This window comes from Paralichthys olivaceus, chromosome 14 (genome assembly GCF_024713975.1).
Source record: "Paralichthys olivaceus isolate ysfri-2021 chromosome 14, ASM2471397v2, whole genome shotgun sequence".
In the NCBI taxonomy this organism is placed as follows: Eukaryota; Metazoa; Chordata; class Actinopteri; order Pleuronectiformes; family Paralichthyidae; genus Paralichthys; species Paralichthys olivaceus.
In genome coordinates this window covers 13,658,476-13,674,282 of record NC_091106.1, presented here as the reverse complement: position 1 = coordinate 13,674,282, position 15,807 = coordinate 13,658,476, and the positions used below count along the sequence as shown (strand labels likewise).

The 15,807-nt window shown below is 44.0% G+C and overlaps 1 protein-coding gene and 1 long non-coding RNA gene across 3 annotated transcripts in view; one reads left to right on the top strand and one right to left on the bottom strand.

Moving 5' to 3' along the window:
• LOC109634756 (uncharacterized) overlaps nt 1-15,807 on the top strand; it is an 87,673-nt gene that overhangs the window by 42,765 nt on the left and 29,101 nt on the right. The window contains exons 3-4 of one of the 2 annotated variants that reach the window (XR_002203080.2): nt 1,136-1,296; nt 6,381-7,292. This is a non-coding gene — a long non-coding RNA (uncharacterized lncRNA). Of the gene's footprint in view, nt 1-1,135; nt 1,297-6,380; nt 7,293-15,807 lie in introns of those variants that run through there. The other variant, XR_011246095.1, reaches the window with a different exon arrangement.
• The window catches only part of LOC109634734 (zinc finger matrin-type protein 4), a 50,656-nt gene that overhangs the window by 11,088 nt on the left and 23,761 nt on the right, over nt 1-15,807 (bottom strand). The window contains exons 4-6 of the mRNA XM_020095429.2: nt 12,493-12,670; nt 9,227-9,484; nt 1,178-1,274 (exon numbers count right to left, since the gene is read on the bottom strand). Of these exons, the coding sequence (XP_019950988.1) occupies nt 1,178-1,274; nt 9,227-9,484; nt 12,493-12,670 (533 nt within the window). The remainder of the gene's footprint in view (nt 1-1,177; nt 1,275-9,226; nt 9,485-12,492; nt 12,671-15,807) is intronic.

Genomic DNA, 15,807 nt, shown 5'->3' with positions numbered 1-15,807 from the left:
TTCCATTATGCTGCCCCAGGCTACTCCACATCTCTTTACATGCTTAATGCATATTTGCAATTTGAATTTCATCTACTGAATTTCAAATTTTATTTCTACTTCAAGTTGTATTGCATAGTGAAGCCGTCTTATACTTGTACGTTTTTTTTATGTGTAGTGTAAATCATGAGTTTGCTGTACAATGGATGGTGTGCTTTGTACTGTAGATATTTATATATATTATAGGTGTGCAGCTTGGGACTAAATTTAGCCTATACAGCCAACTGTGGCTCATTTCCAGTATTTTGTCTATTGATCAATGAGCACTGTCCCTATCAAATAAATGTACACCGGCAGACAAATGACATTGGAAACCTCTGCATGGTGTAACATCATATGTCACTGGCCCCTAATGGCCACTATTCCACTTTACCCTGTGTGACCCAGGCCCTCCAGCACAGGGGTCCTGACATTAAAGGATTCATATAAAATCAGGCTAATTAGGTCTTCCTCTTTTACAACACCCTTACTGGCCTGTTTGTAAAATACAAATGAAAGCACTAGCAATGGCTTCCTTCTAAAATACAGTTGTTAAGGCTGCTCAAAATTATTAAAGCTGCCAGCTTAAAGATCCAGTGTCTAAGATTTAGGTGAAAGGGATCTATTAGCAGAAATTTAATGTAGAATAATCCTCATGATGTTTTTACTAGTTCATTTCATCTAAATTATATATGAATTGTAGTTTTCTTTACCCCAGAAAAGGCTCTTTATATTTAAATACTTTATATTTACATCGAGGGGGTCATCTCTACGGAGGCCGCCATGTTTTTTACATTAGTCCAGACTGGACAAACTAAACACCTTTTGATTTTTTATGACAATTAAAGGCTACCACAGATTCTTTTTCATGTTTGGAAGGAGAGGTTGAGGTGAGGGGTGTTCAGCTGTAACATGCATTTTCAATACTAGATATCACAAAATTCTACACACTGTACCTTTAAGTTGCCGGGAGATAAAAATGGTGAAAAGATCACACACTTTACCCGGCTTCTCTCAGACCACCTACTGTCACACCCCTGTACACCTGGCTTGTGAGCGGACCAGATTGTTAGAATGTCTGTTTCGTAAAAAGTTACAAACTGTCTCTCTTTCCTAGGGTTTGATTGATCATCCCTTCGTCCATCATTGTTGTACTCACTTGTTCTGGTGCTTGGAGCCCTGGAGGTGTGCGTGGTACTGTTCGATGGAGTTGAGGACGACACTGCAGACGCTGCAGGAGTAACTACTGCGCAGCCCTGGAGAGAGACAGACACACAGGTACAGTAGTTACCGTGACGGCACTCTCATAATAGCATGGTTAATAAAAACTCTTTGAAGCTGTCATCAGCAGCAGCAGCAGCTGTGACACTGAGGCCAACATGAGCAACAATAAGAAACTGAACAGACACTAAATAACAGTCTTATTTTTACACAGCAAAGTGCAGAGTAATTTTCCTAATTAGAGTGCATTTGATCAGACGAATTATTAGCAGAAAGCCAGTTATATTTTGAGATCCTTAGATCACTGCCTTTTTCTTTCTTCTAGTGTGTGTGTGAGTGTGAAGGTGGTTTTTAAGAGGGTGAGAAGAATTAGGATGCAGGGGGGTAAGAAAGAATAGTGCAACACTCTAGGGCTGTCTATGCACGCGCATTTGTATTGTATTGGTGAATGTGCGCTGCTTGAAATGGTGCGGCTCAGACACAGATGTGAACTAATTAGAGGGTTTGCAGGTGGTCGAGATGAACACCCAAAAATAGATGGATGAGGATGGAGATACTGAGGGGTGAAGTGCGTTCGAGGGGTGGGGTGGGGGTTGGTAGACGGAATGAGTGAAAGGAAATTTCCGGAGAAAAGTAAGATGTGTATAAAAAAAGATGGAGAGGAGAAAGATGTATGTTGGGGATAATGAGTTGTCACTTTGTAGGACTCATCCAAATGCATGCTGAGGTTTAATGACCATAGAAAGCATGACATGTGTCCACCCCCTAAAAAACATCTGCTTTCACATGTGATTTTAAAACTGTGCTTTTCTTCCAAAGGCAGAGGAAATGCTCTGTGTCAATGAGGGTATGGCAGGCAGCAACAAGACATAATTGGCTGTGGATTCTGTCACAGATGAAATAAAGTGCTATTTTTGTCACATTTGGCTCAGTGTAGAAGTGTCACTGCAGAACTTTACTCAGATCAGTGACGAACAAACCCGACTGTTAAGGTTTATTTCACCTGCAAGGACCACACCACAACAATATGGTTTTTAAATGTTTCAATGGAAATGATTTAGTCAATGTAAAATGAATGGCCATTTAGTGCAAGTGGATGAGGGGAAGATGCGTCTCTGACTGGTCTGGGAGGGTGCACTGGTGACAGCACCTAGAACAAAACATGCATGTATCCACCAAACTGAATAACAAGGGATGAAGGAAGAGAGGATAAAGTGGTGTGGGTAGGTATGAAGGAAGTCTGATAAATGGATGCGGATGATGGATGGAGAGAACCGGGTAGTGATGAGGGAAGGAGAATGGAGGAATGAGGGTAGGGATGAGGGAGAGAAGATGCATGGATGAGGGTGGGGGAGGAGGATGAAGGGATGAGGGTAGTGTTGAGGTAAGGAAGTTGAATGGATGTGGATTGAGATGAGGGAAGAAGGATGAATGGATTAAGGTAGAAATAGGGGAGGAGAATGAAGGGTTGATCGAAGGAGGATGAAAGGATGAAGGTGGGAGGATGAAGTTGGGGGAAGGAGGATGAAAGGATGAGGGGCAGGGATGTAGGAGGGAAGATGAATGGATGAGGGTTGAGAAGAGGGAAGAAGGATGAGGGTAACAGGAGGAATGGATGAAGGTAGGGTGGAGGTAGTGCCCAGAACTTTAGTTAACTAGTTAACTTAATAGCCCGTTTGTGATCTTTTATTAGAAAGTTGTGAAGGTGTGATTGTGGGTGTGCGTTGCGTCTTGATTCAGGTGTCCTCTCTTGTGTGTTGGTGCCCTTTCCTCTGCAGTCATTACCGTCTTTGAGATCTATGAGTCGTCTGCGTGTTCCATCACCTTTTGACCTTCTGCGGCAGTAATTGGTGAAGTATGTTGGGAGATGAAGTTGTAATATTGTTAGGAGGTCATTTACGCCGGGGCCGGAGCTGCATAATGTGCCTTATCTACTCCCTGTTATCAGACAGAGCTGCTCTGTCTGTTTCAGGGGTGATTAAGGACAAGTAGTCATTTACAAGCCACGACTGAACCGGTCGCCTGCAGTAAGCACCGCTTTCACTTAAACGTTGGTATTTTGCATCTATTACGAGATAATCAGTAGGTCTGTGTCTCTCTGTCTGTGTGTGGATGGTAGAAAAAAATACGTCCTCTCGAACTAAAATGTCATTACATCTGTTCTCTCCTAATGAAAAGCTATTAATTGAAGAAGAGGTGATTTGGAAAAGAAAGGAGTGATAAGTCTCTCTCATTCTCTTCCCTTGTCTCTCTTCCGCTGCGAGGATTACACAAAGAAGTCTATTCTTGTGTACGCGATTGGGTTTTATGTGCCATGTGTGTATGTGTGCGCAGTGTGCACACAAAGGCAGCTTCCCTGCTTTTAGCCTGATTGATGTCACCTCCCTGCTGCCTGGCCGAGTAACGCTGATGTACAATATGCTGCAGTTTGTGTCCGTGCCAGAATATGTGAGTCTGTTCCAACCCTTTGAACACACAATACACAAACACGGCCACATGCACATACATCCGTGTTTTGTTAATAAAGCAGCTCTGGCATCAGACCACTCGGTGCCCTGTATGAGCCGAGCAAAGAAACTGTGTGGGCACTTTTCCTGCATGTGTTAATTGCATGCAGGAAAAGTGTGTGTGCAAGATGAGCGACAGCACGCAAGGCACAGTTGTGACTGGGGGTTTTTTATTTGGTGAGCACGAGCTCACGAGGGAGTTCTAAGCCTTGTTAATTACACAAAAAGATGCCAGGGAGACAGAAACGAGGGGGTGAGAAAAGAGGGGATGAGCTAAGGCAGTGGGTGTGGAGCTGGTCCTGGCTCTTGTATAGTGACTCCTGGCAATGGGTAGCACCCCTGGTATGAAGAAGCATCAACGCTTTTCCCAAAAAGTAATAAAAGAGCTACAAAATGATTGTCTATTACAAAAAATAAATTTGTACATCTTCCTGTGGTTTCAGAATCGTATATTAATGATCCATTCGCATTGTGATGTTCACGACTCCTTCCGTTCTCTCCCCCGCTGAGCTCTAACCCCTTCTATTGGGGTTTGTCAGGTAGTGGTCAGCCCTCACCATTGTGAATTGCTGGTTAAATGGTGGCGATGCCTCATAATCGCAGAGGGAGGACATGAGGCTTAAAGCACATTGTTACAACCACAGATGAACATCAACTTACAAATGGGTAATTTCAGGGTTGTTTCCTCCTATTTTCTGCCTCTTTCCTATGGGGCAGACTGTAACCGAGAATGTCAGTGTAAGGTATTCATTTGTAATTTTATTCACCGTGGAGGATAATAGTTCACAGAGTGCACACTACCCACAGAGCCTTTGTGCTGTGGTGCACCATTAGTTTATCATGCGCTCTGCAAGATTCTAAAGGAATGGGATCCAAACAGAAGCCCATTGAGATGCAATCAAAACCTGCAGCAAAAGCTCGACTCTACGTCTCGCAGGAATATATCACAACTAACAAAGAAGAGAGAGGGTGAGCATCAGTCCAAGTGGAGCTTTACCAAGCAACAAACTTAGAGAGACTAATTAGTTTTCTAACGAATCTGACAGGAATCGGAAAGACCATCTGTTTTAGACAAAAAAAATATATTCCACAGAAAATATCTCTGAGCTGCTGCTATAACATAAATTACCAGATTTTCAGGGCACAGGGGAGAACTATGTTGCTTATCCTCCAATAATGAATAATTCTTGATGGTAGTTGAACATGCTTGATACCAGCAGTGCCAATATGAGTTCTGGGACTGAAAATATACCTTAGTTTGAGAAATATAAACATTTGTTAACCATTTATATTTCATCAGCATCTACACAATAAAACCTTTTTTGCCACTTTACTGTAAGTAGACTTGGGGAACATGTTTATTTATGTTTATTTACACCATGAGTGAAGACAATGCTATTTATGTTATGTTTCCCATGATGTGATGAATGCAAGTCTAATAGTCACTGTATTTCAGCTCTGTGTTTGGTCTCCACCAACTCTCCAGGGAGGATATCGTTCACTGGTGAAAGAAACCTTTATTTACAGGTCGTTAAACCAAACCAGTGAGCCATGAGAGCTCCATGAGAGGAACTCACTGAAATCAAAGAATATCTAATTAATAATGGTGACACTGATCTTATAGACACATTTCAGTTGGCATTCAAAACATGTTGAGTCTCAAAACCGGACCTAGTTCATTAGTGGCTACTATGTTCATGGATCTACACTGCCTACATTATGTCGGGGTGTGTGTGTGTGTGGGTGTGGGCTTGCGTGTGCAACTGTGCCACAGTGAGTACTGTCTCATGGGAGAGGAGGTCAGCTCTGTCTCCCAACTCAGGCACCGCAATCAATTACACACAATTTTCTCTGCTTTGGTACTTCACCCTCTCTTGGGTCCTCACACACCACACACCACACACACACACACACACACACACACACACACACACACACTACAATTGTAGACACTTATCTCACTGCCTCTGACTCTCTGCTGAGTCTCCAGAGAGAAGAGACAATGCACCGGCTCTGTCTTAAGGGGTTTCTACCCCTGTTGTGATTTATGTAAAGACACAACAGAGTCAGTCGGGCTACAACCATTGCAGTAGCCACCCCCCACTCTACTCGCCCTTGTCTGTAATCCATCTCCAAGGGTTTCGTCTGGCTCCATGGAAAATAACGACGTTCTCCCCTGTGCCCTGTCTACGTAATTACACCAGAAAAATCCAAGAGTAAGAAAACGTTGACGATAAAAATGTCAGGGGGATTTTGTGATACATTTTGGTGAGAGAGTTAGAGGGAGGGGCAGAGGATAGAAAGACAAAGACAAATAAAGTACAGGTAAAAGTCAGTGTCATCAATAGAACCAGACACAACCGGACAACACAGCGAAGCAGACTGTGTAGCCATAGTTTAGAGAGAGGGGGAATATTGGTTTGTTAATAATTCACCTGTGTCTCATGGGGAGCTAATGAGGATGACAGATGAGACATGACAAGAGATCGTAGCCCTTTATGGTGCACGACACACACGCGCACACAGAGAAAAGAGCAGCAGTGAGAAATGTGTGATGGAAAATAGAAACTGAATGCAAAGAGAAAACAGATTAAGGAAAAGACTGTTCTCCTCCTTCCCTCTCTCTTTTCTCAGCTGCCACCTCGCCCTCAACTCCCCCGTACACCCAGCTCACCTGTGACTTCACACCTGACGTGGCGATAAAAGATGCGAGAATTTTGCACCTACGGAAACGTCTCTAGTCGCACAACAAACTAGTACTGACAATGGAGCTGTACTGTGATGAACAAAGTGTTTCCAACCAAAGGCGCTGGAACGAACACTTGATTGATGGCACATATGATAGAACGTGTCAGCAGCGAGCTCACTTAGGAATCGTAGACCAGTTGGTCGCCCTTGAAGGAAGATGGGTGAGTTCTGCAGTAGAGCATCATCACTCCTCGCTGAGTGGAAAGATCTTGGATTAAACGAGAAGAAAAATCCAACTTCTAAATATATTACTTCCATATATTCACATTTCAGAGCTGCTGAGATTTGCAGTCAAATTCACCCCCCCCCCACGTCCCCAAAAAAACCCTGCTGAGGTTGTGGGATCTGGGTCACAGTGTTTGCATGGAGGACGATATTCAACATGACACCCCTTTAAGCCTCTGAGCCAGTGAAGGCGGCAACATGACTCATGCTTTTAATATGATTGGCTTCTTGAGATAATGGTTTGTGTCATGGCACCTTGAGCACACAGAGAACGGCACGGCTTCGGCTCACGGAGGATTTGCATGTGTGTGCTGCACCCGTCTGTGTTTGTGTGTGGAACAAGTATGTCAAAAACGTGCGTGTGTGCAGTCGAGGTGTTGTGTGGCACTCGTGCACATGTGAGTTTGGCAGCACTGTTATATGATATTAGACAAAATCTCTCGTAGGGACAAGAAAGGGAAACAGACTTTCTGTACCAAATACTATTAATAGTTTCATTAGAACATCCTACTGCCAGAAATGAACTTGTGAACAGTGCCTTCCTACTCTTAGTAAATTGACTGTATTCATTCAGATTTTTTTCCAGTTTTATCTTGTGCTTTACAATATAAGTTGCATTCACACAGCCTGCTATACACAGCACTTTTTATAACACAGCATGTTCTGTGAGCTCAGTCATCAGGGGAAATCTGTGTCTTAACTTTGGAATGCTGATTGGAGGTGGTAAGGATCAAACCACCGACCTGGTTAGTGGATAACCCACTCTACCTCCTGTGCCACAACAGCTGTTTTGGACTCGTCTTTAATCCCTCACCAGACATATCGGTGTGCAATGTAATGCCAATTAGGGGTGTACTTTCTCTTAATTATGGTTACATGCCAGCAGAGGTTACGTAACTTTGACACTTTTACACACAGTAATGCTCTCACTAACAAGTGTGAGACCTATACTGTAATATGAGGAGACTGCTGAGACCTTAGTTGACTCCGGGGTCACAGTCCTCACCGTGAACCCAAAGACTCACAAGGAAAGGTTGGACTGACAAACAGGTGAGGAGGAAGATGAGTCAAACTTTCACTTGGACTGAGACACAGTTAATTAGGGAGAGACGCATTTTAAAGGGGGTTGATGGATGAGCTAACTCTTTCATTTTACTGGCTTGTAACTAAGTGTGACTCTTGCGATTATTCACCCAGTCAACATCTTTGCCTCATGTAAATGCTTGATGGTGGTCTTGTCCCATATGCCTGTGCATTAAAAGCAATGCAACGCAACTGAACCTCATTCAGTGCGGCAACGCATTATGTCATCATGTTTAAAGTGAATAAGCAGTGTTTCTGTTGAAACGCTGCGTTTACTCTCCTTCGTTGGTTTTAAGAATGGTTTTTAAAAAAGCTGCTCAGAGTGGATGTGTTCTGGAATCTGGTGGAAGGAGAACTCAGGCAGCAGCTGATGTCTTACATAGAAGAGTTTAATGTTGACTTGATGCATCAAGGAGACCAGAAGGTGCAACAATATACCAACGCCAACATAGTAACATGAGCAATTGTCACCGCCAAGTCTGAAGATGTCTCACACAATATCCCAATATATTGGGCTAGAATTGCCATCACTCTCTGTTGCATGCAGGTGTTCTCATCCTATGGGATAATTAAACCTAAAGTATGCATACACAAATCACATTGTGTCCTTACTTCTTTCCACTGGTGAAATAAGCAAAAGAGTTGGAGTTGGTGCCTCTCTCTAGGTCATCTGAATTAGATATGATAGTCTATGAGCATAGATGCTACAATGTACTGCTGGTTGGCCCTTTATCTATAACCTGACCTTGGGTATTGCTTTGAATAGAAAGGAGTACGTGTGGAATTAGACAGACTCTAGTCTCCTAATGGTGTACAAATGTAATGTGTAAGGATGGCCAAAAATTCCTTGACAGTGGATTCAGCAGAGAGCCTGTCTTAGTCTCTGCCGTCTCTAGTGTGGGTCAAGCTCCAAACGCCCCAGCTCCTCCAATTACAAAAACGCAACTTGATAGTCTTTATTTTGGCCCCACATTAGCTGGAACATTGCCTTCGTCTTTCAAACTACACATCAAGTTTCTAATGTAGGCTTTCTAATAATGGCTTCTAAGCCCAAAACAAAAATTCTGGGTCATGTCACTTGAGCAATTTTCTCCAACTTGGCAAAGCTCCTTCACAGCCACAACTGATATTATACAATTAAATTCAAAGGCTTATTTCAAAGACAGATGTGGGACACTACTTGAGTAAATATTTGAAGCTAATCTGATGGTACTAATTGTATCTGTAAATAAGTGGGGTGGCTTACCTCAGTATAAACCTGTGAAATGTACACCACATTGAAAGGCATATGAAAACTTCAGTCCACCCTCAGTGCCTCAGATCTTGTGTGATCCCCCCTTATCGTCTTTCCTCGTATAAAGTTGTAACAACCCTGCTGCCTTTCACTTGGCACTTGTGTCGGGCTCGGGGGCCAAGAGGCTGACCTGTGCTCTCCGTGGCATCCAGGCTGCCCGCTAGCTGCTCCAGCAGACGTGCCCTGGCTGCGTTCCTGCGGTGCTTCTTGCCCTCGTAGTGCTGCTGGGCCATCAGCGGGTTGTTGAACCAGGCTCCGCACAGGCAGCAGTACTTCCCCGCCTCTCTCCCACCGTTTCCACCAACCACCGCTGCAGGCCAGGGCAGGGCTGGGGAAGGAGGTGGGCACACGGCGGGGTCTGGGGGCAGTGGTGTGGAAGGGGAGGAATCTGGAGGGAATTAAGAAGAGACATTAAAATGTCTTGCAGTCATTTGTCCAGATGTCAATGTTCTCACAGACACAAGGAATTTTAAATACATGATTTCACACATTTCACAGCTTTAGGTTTTATATCGTACTAATCAAGACCAAGAGCAAAGAACCAACGATTGTTGCAGGTCACATGAGTGGAGCATAAATCCTCTCCTTTCCTCTTCCTCTCTTCAGGTAAATAGCTTGCTAACCATCCTTCTCTTTCACCTATTTTTGCCCCTCATTTCCATTTCTCCTCATTCCATTCCACCCCCGACTGTCTGCTCCACCTCTCATCTCCTTCCCTATTTTGTTGTTCCTCCTCTCCAGGTGACCTGCTACTTGTGACATGAAGCCGGTTACCATGGCGATTGCCCATTAATAGCCAACAGCCACTGACATGTCCACAGGACACGGTCTGTGGCTCATGCCGGCACGATGGCGTGCTTGTTGTACGTCTGTTTGTGCGGGCGTGTGGGTGTTTGGGTGGCAGATTGAATCTATAATACACCCTAGAGAAATGTGTGAAGGCCTGCGTGTGGATGAATGAAGCTCCAGCATAGGCTGTGTGTGTGTGTGTGTGTGTGTGTGTGTGTGTGTGTGTGTGTGTGTGTGTGTGTAAGGTACAGTAAGCGTACCAAAGAAATCCTCGCAGCTCAAACTGTTTGTTTGAACACGGGGGGGGGGTTGGTCCACAGCCAGACTGCACGAAACCTTACAATGCCAGATGGCAAGCCCAATGTGCCGATTTTCATCTACAATGTGTCAATGACTCTAGAGTTACACCGACTATACACAGTAACAATATCGCACCTTTAGATATTTCATACCACTCACACAAAAGCCCACTCACACAAGCTTTTAAGTTGAAATGAGTCATATCTGTTCTTTCACAACAAACATCAGCTCTCTGGTAACAACTGAAGCATCATGTGGATTGTTGACCAGTGACCCGCGGTGTGTTTTTTTTTTGTGTGTGCGTCTGTGTAGAATTGGCCTAAGGCCTATGAGCTGATTGGTTGCTCATACCTTAATGGCTCCGTTCACATAGTTACTGTATCTATGGCTGTGACTCGGCTCATCTCACCAACCACACCTACTCACTTTCCCCGCTGCTTGTTTGCTTTCGCCTCTACATCATCTCACTTACCAAACTCCAACCCCCGTGATTCTTTAGCTGTCATTTCATTTGCCGCTGTTAATTTCAAAGGTGTGTGTGTGTGTGTGTGTGTGTGTGTGTGTGTGTGTGTGTGTGTGTGTGTGTGTGTGTGTGTGTTCGCAAGAGGGAAGTTCGTGAGCTCTGACAGCTCTGTGGGACAACACGTGACAACAAGTGACTTATCCTCTGATGTATTTTCTCCTCTCATGACTGTGATCTCTGCACATTGGAGCAGAAGTAAGTGTTTTTCACAGGCAGTGTGCGTGACAGCGTGTGTGTGACTGTGTGTGTGTGAGCGGTATAAGGAGGTGGTGGTGTGCGTCTGTGTGTGATGTGCGAAAGTGGAGGGAACAAAAGTAGAGTCTCAGCTCTCCACCTCTGGAGGGCTCCTCCACCACCTGTGCTTTCTGTCTCCTCACAGAGTAGTGTGTAAAAGTGTTTCTCTAGTGTCCATGTGAATATGCTTGCATCAGTCATCCTGCTTATGTATATTCCCGATGGTTGTGTGTGCATTTTGTGTTTCTGTGCCTGCGCGCGCAAGCCTGTCAGCTCGGCTGTGCATCTTGTGCGGTGCGCTCATCTCAGAGTGATCATGAAGGCTACTTTTGACTTTAATCGCTCCTGAAATCTCCTTCTCTTCTCTCCCAGGTCACTCTTTTCTCTCTCCTTGTTCTCGCTCTCTTGTTTCTTTTCCTCCAGGTCCCTCTGTCACAAAACCACAAAAACTCCACGGCAACGGCTGCGCAGAAGTGACACTTTTCCAAAGTAGGCCAAAGTTTGGGAAAAGTCACTCAGGGGCTTGATTATAACACTCCATTTTGTAGCAATTGTGCGTTTATAGCTCTTTGAATTTTCACTGTGAATCCAATTTGAATCACATTATGTAAAGCTTCCCTGGAGATGACTCACCAGCAGACACTTACGAAACGCTAAACTTAAACAATCATGAGCATGGACAAAAATCAGTCTGAGTATGTCTTGATTCGTTAAGGATATTTCTTTTTTTAATAACTAGACCTTTGTAAATGAAATGCTTCACATTCAAAGTTACTTCTTGCACCTTGGGCATGTTAGCATTTCTACACGGGCTAGACGTTTTGACTGAAGCATGACTAAAGCTTTCCAAATTCACTTCAGATAAAAAATATATGCTTTGAACTAAGAACAGCTCCCAGTGCAGATACTTGTCATTTAAAAGTGTATGTATGGATTACACCGGCGTGTGCAGGCGGAGGTGAGTGTTAATCACACATCTTAAGTGAGAACAAGCTCTGTGAGCAAAGATCAAGATTGGAATCCCATAGAGGTATTGGTTATCAATAGGGCTGAAAGAGTTGATCACCACATTCTCATTAGGGGGTTAAGCCTGTCAAGTCTGACTATAGTTATTCTCTTTGGTTCCAAAAGCTCAACAGGCACCAACTGACACCCTTGACTTCTGTAGATGCTGTGAGGTATGAGGAACGTAACAACTGCAGCAAAATGTCCCGAACAGTCAGACGAGAGAGCTGGAGCCTGATGTATAAATCTCATGTTTTTGTTTACAGCACATCAACACTGGCGTCTGCCCTTATTGTCAAAAGCTCTTTTATCTTGTTGCCTTTCCAAGTTGATATTTTTCGTTGGCTTTTTCTACTTCTCTTGCACTTTTTTTCTATCATGAGAGATGTGTTTTCTCCTAGTTTTTGAATTCTCAAATACTTCCTCTGTCAACCTCTAAATTCTCGTACTTCAGTGTGTCTGAAAGCAGTTTGAGAATTTTGGCTTCAACAGTGCTTGTTTGATTGTGAGTTTAACCTGCAAAAGGGGCAGAATGTAGCAGATACCTGTGTTTGTGGGGCTGGTCATGCCTGTGGGTAGGGTGGGCGGCTCCCCCAGCACCAGGCGCACTCTCTTGGCGTGGGTTTTACCCTGGTAGTGTGACTGGGCCACGATGGCGGACGTGAAGAACATGTTACACAAGGTACAGCACTTGTTCCTGTCCACCTCTGTTTCTGCACAGTCCTAGAAGCAGGGAAGAGGGAGACATGGTAAAAGAGAGCAGCAGAGGGGGAAGGTGTCATGAGAGAAAATAGACCAAGGGGGAGGAGAGGGTAAGGGAGGTGGAAAGGAAAGAGATTTGTGGCGAAGAAGGGGAATGATGTGGAAAAAAGACACGGGGCGAGGTGAAGGTGAGAAAAGGAAAGCGGGGAGGCAGGGGGAGAAGAGAAATGGAAAGATGTCCTCTTTGGGCTGACCCTGCTGGGCGTTGTGTCTTTCTGATGCACAGAGACACACACACTTACACAAAAGCAAAGAGAGAGCAGATCAAATATTCATCTTCTCTATCTGGGCTCAGATCGTGGCTTGGCCCTTTTCTCTGCTGCTGGTTCATTACTAATGAGGAGTGCCGCTCCCCACAGAGGAGGGGAATGCAAACAATAAGAACAACTGCTTGATTGACACAAATCCACAAACACACACGCTCACACATGCAAATAGACAAAAGGACACACAACAATATTCCTCCTCCATATATTCCATCTCTCTAGCTGCTTCTGTTTGGTTTAACCCATCAATATATTGAAAAATACTTGGTGCACATCAGGAAAATTACACTGAACCAGTTATTTTATGAAAATTCCAGTAATTCCAGTAACTAAAGACCAATAGACGTTGACCTAAACGTCTGAAATTCAGGCCAAAATATCAGCTTTGTGTTTATGCCTCGGCTGCCTGGCTCAAAATGTTTGTGGCCAGCCTTGTTACAGAAGTGGAGGTTGTTGCAGGCAGCTGTGGCTCAGGAGACCTTTTAACCCTGAAAGGTGGTGGTTCCATCCGGGGCTTCTCCAGTCTGCATTCTGAAGTGTCAATGTGAAGTTACCGAAGCCCAAACAGCCCCTGGCAGCTGTGCCGACGGTGTGTGAATGGTGTGTGATTTAAAAAAAAAAGAAAGCGCTGTGTGAATGTGACTTGCACCGTAAGTGTATTGAGTGGTCGATAAGACTGGAAAAGCTCTGTATAAATAAAGTCCATTTACCATATTTATGTCCCTGGCTTTGAAACAAAATATTATATATATATATACACACACATATAGCTGTAATGTGAGGTAGCCCACATACTTGAATATATAAAAATAAGGAAAGCAGAAAATACAAAAACAATGGATCAGATACATTTCTGTCTTATTTGTTTTTTTCAGTGAAACCTTAAACTCTTTCACAGCTTCTTTTCTCAGTTTCTTTTCTTCTTCTTGCTGCTCACAGTGAACCCCCACCTTTTCACTGTCTGCTCACCCAGCCTTTAATTCTCTCTTTCTCTTTGCTTGCGCACCTCCGTTATCTCTCCCTGTTTTTCTTTTTTTATTTCTATTCACACCAGCGCTCTCTCTACTCCAGGTGTCAAATCGAGTTGGAGAGCAACCCCAGTATTCGGTGGAGAGAGAGGACATTAATAGAAAAGTGTTTGCGACATCATATCTCTGTGTGTGTGTGTGTGTGTGTGTGTGTGATGTCAGCCCTGGTTAGCATCATGGACAGTGGATGTGAGAGTTAAGGACACCTTTACCTTCCAGGCTTAGCTTTGTCTCTCAGCTGTCCGATCTCTCTCTCTCTTCTCTCTCTTTTTCTCACTCACTCCTTCTCTTCGCTTTTTTCGTCCCTTCCCTCTCTCTCAGCCTTTTTTCCTCTCTCTGCCCCCCCTCCTGCGTCCTCCCTCACCCTCTGGGCACCAGTCTCAGTAACTCTGTGTGTTGTGGGATGAAATATTTATCTGTATTGGCAGGCCCTCGCCACCCCCTGTCCTCCTCCCCCTCTCCCGCCTCGCCTCCTCTCCTCCCCCGTGTCTGTCCCTGCTGTCATGGTAAAGGTTCGCTCTTAACTCTCCTAAACTCCCTCACTCCCAAAACCAGTCTTCATTCTGCTGTATTAGCGCATGAAAAAATTGTGTAATGAAGTCAAAGAAAGACTAGAAAGAAAGTGTGTGGATATATTTTTAAAATCTTAATGTGTTTGAATGTAAAGCCAAAATACGAATTATCTCAATTCAGTCTTTATTCATTAATAGGTTACAGAAATCTGGTTCCTTCTTGGCCGGGACTGACCAGACCCAATCGCGGTGCCTCAGCTATGTTGAAATAGTTTCTCTGCTTACAGGCAACAAAACAATCACCACACAAGCCTAGTTAACATTACAATTAACTCTGGAAGTAGGCCTACACTTTGCTACTAGCTACCTCAAAATCCACAACCACAAAAAATCCATTAAGCTAAACAATCGAAAGGATTCCAAAACCTGGACGTGCAGTAAACGTTTAAAAACAATTCTGTCCAGAGGGAGGAAACAGGAAATGATGACATGTGGGATATATTTGAAAGCACAGGGATGCACTGTGTTTGCATGATCTCAGGATACCAAACACATCAGCTGGCAGTGTCCATGTACCTGACCCTAGTGGTGGCCAGGACAATTGAATATATGAATACTTTAACTTTATCTTCCAAATTGTAGTCTAAAAAAAGTTTTTATGGTTTTTTGCTTTTTGTAAGTAGAATGTAACAGTTCTGACATCGTTTAGGCACCAGAACCGTTTGAAAGTATTAATTTGGTATTGGAAAAATCCAAACAATCCCCAACCCTATTCACGATCAGGAGACAAAATGCCTCCTCTTCTCAGGTAAAAGGCTTTATACACTCCTTCACTCGTCCCTCTCTCGCCTATATTTGCCCGTCATTCTATTCCACCTCCTCTCCAAAGTTTACTTCCTGCTACTCCTCTTGTCTCCTTCCCTACTCGTCCTGTATTGTTCTTTACCTCCACTTTGCCCTTCGCCTCCTATTTTCTGCTTCTCCTCTTCCGTCTAAAACACTCTTGAGATCTCGTCCTCCCCAAATCTTGTTGTACAAGGATGTGGAAAATCAAGCGGAGGCAAATATTGTCCCACAACGCCACAGTTTTTTTTTTTTTAATGAGGACAAAGAGGCTGAGATGATGCTCTGTGGCAGCCTGCACTGATCTCACCTGTCAGAACCCACTGAGAAGTATACAAGGCAGAGATGGGACTGAAACACAGAGACGTACTTGAAGGGGGAAGACGATGCAGATCCTGCTGCTCGGTGACAGATGTTACACGAGGGATTTTAGTGACTGTGCATGGAAA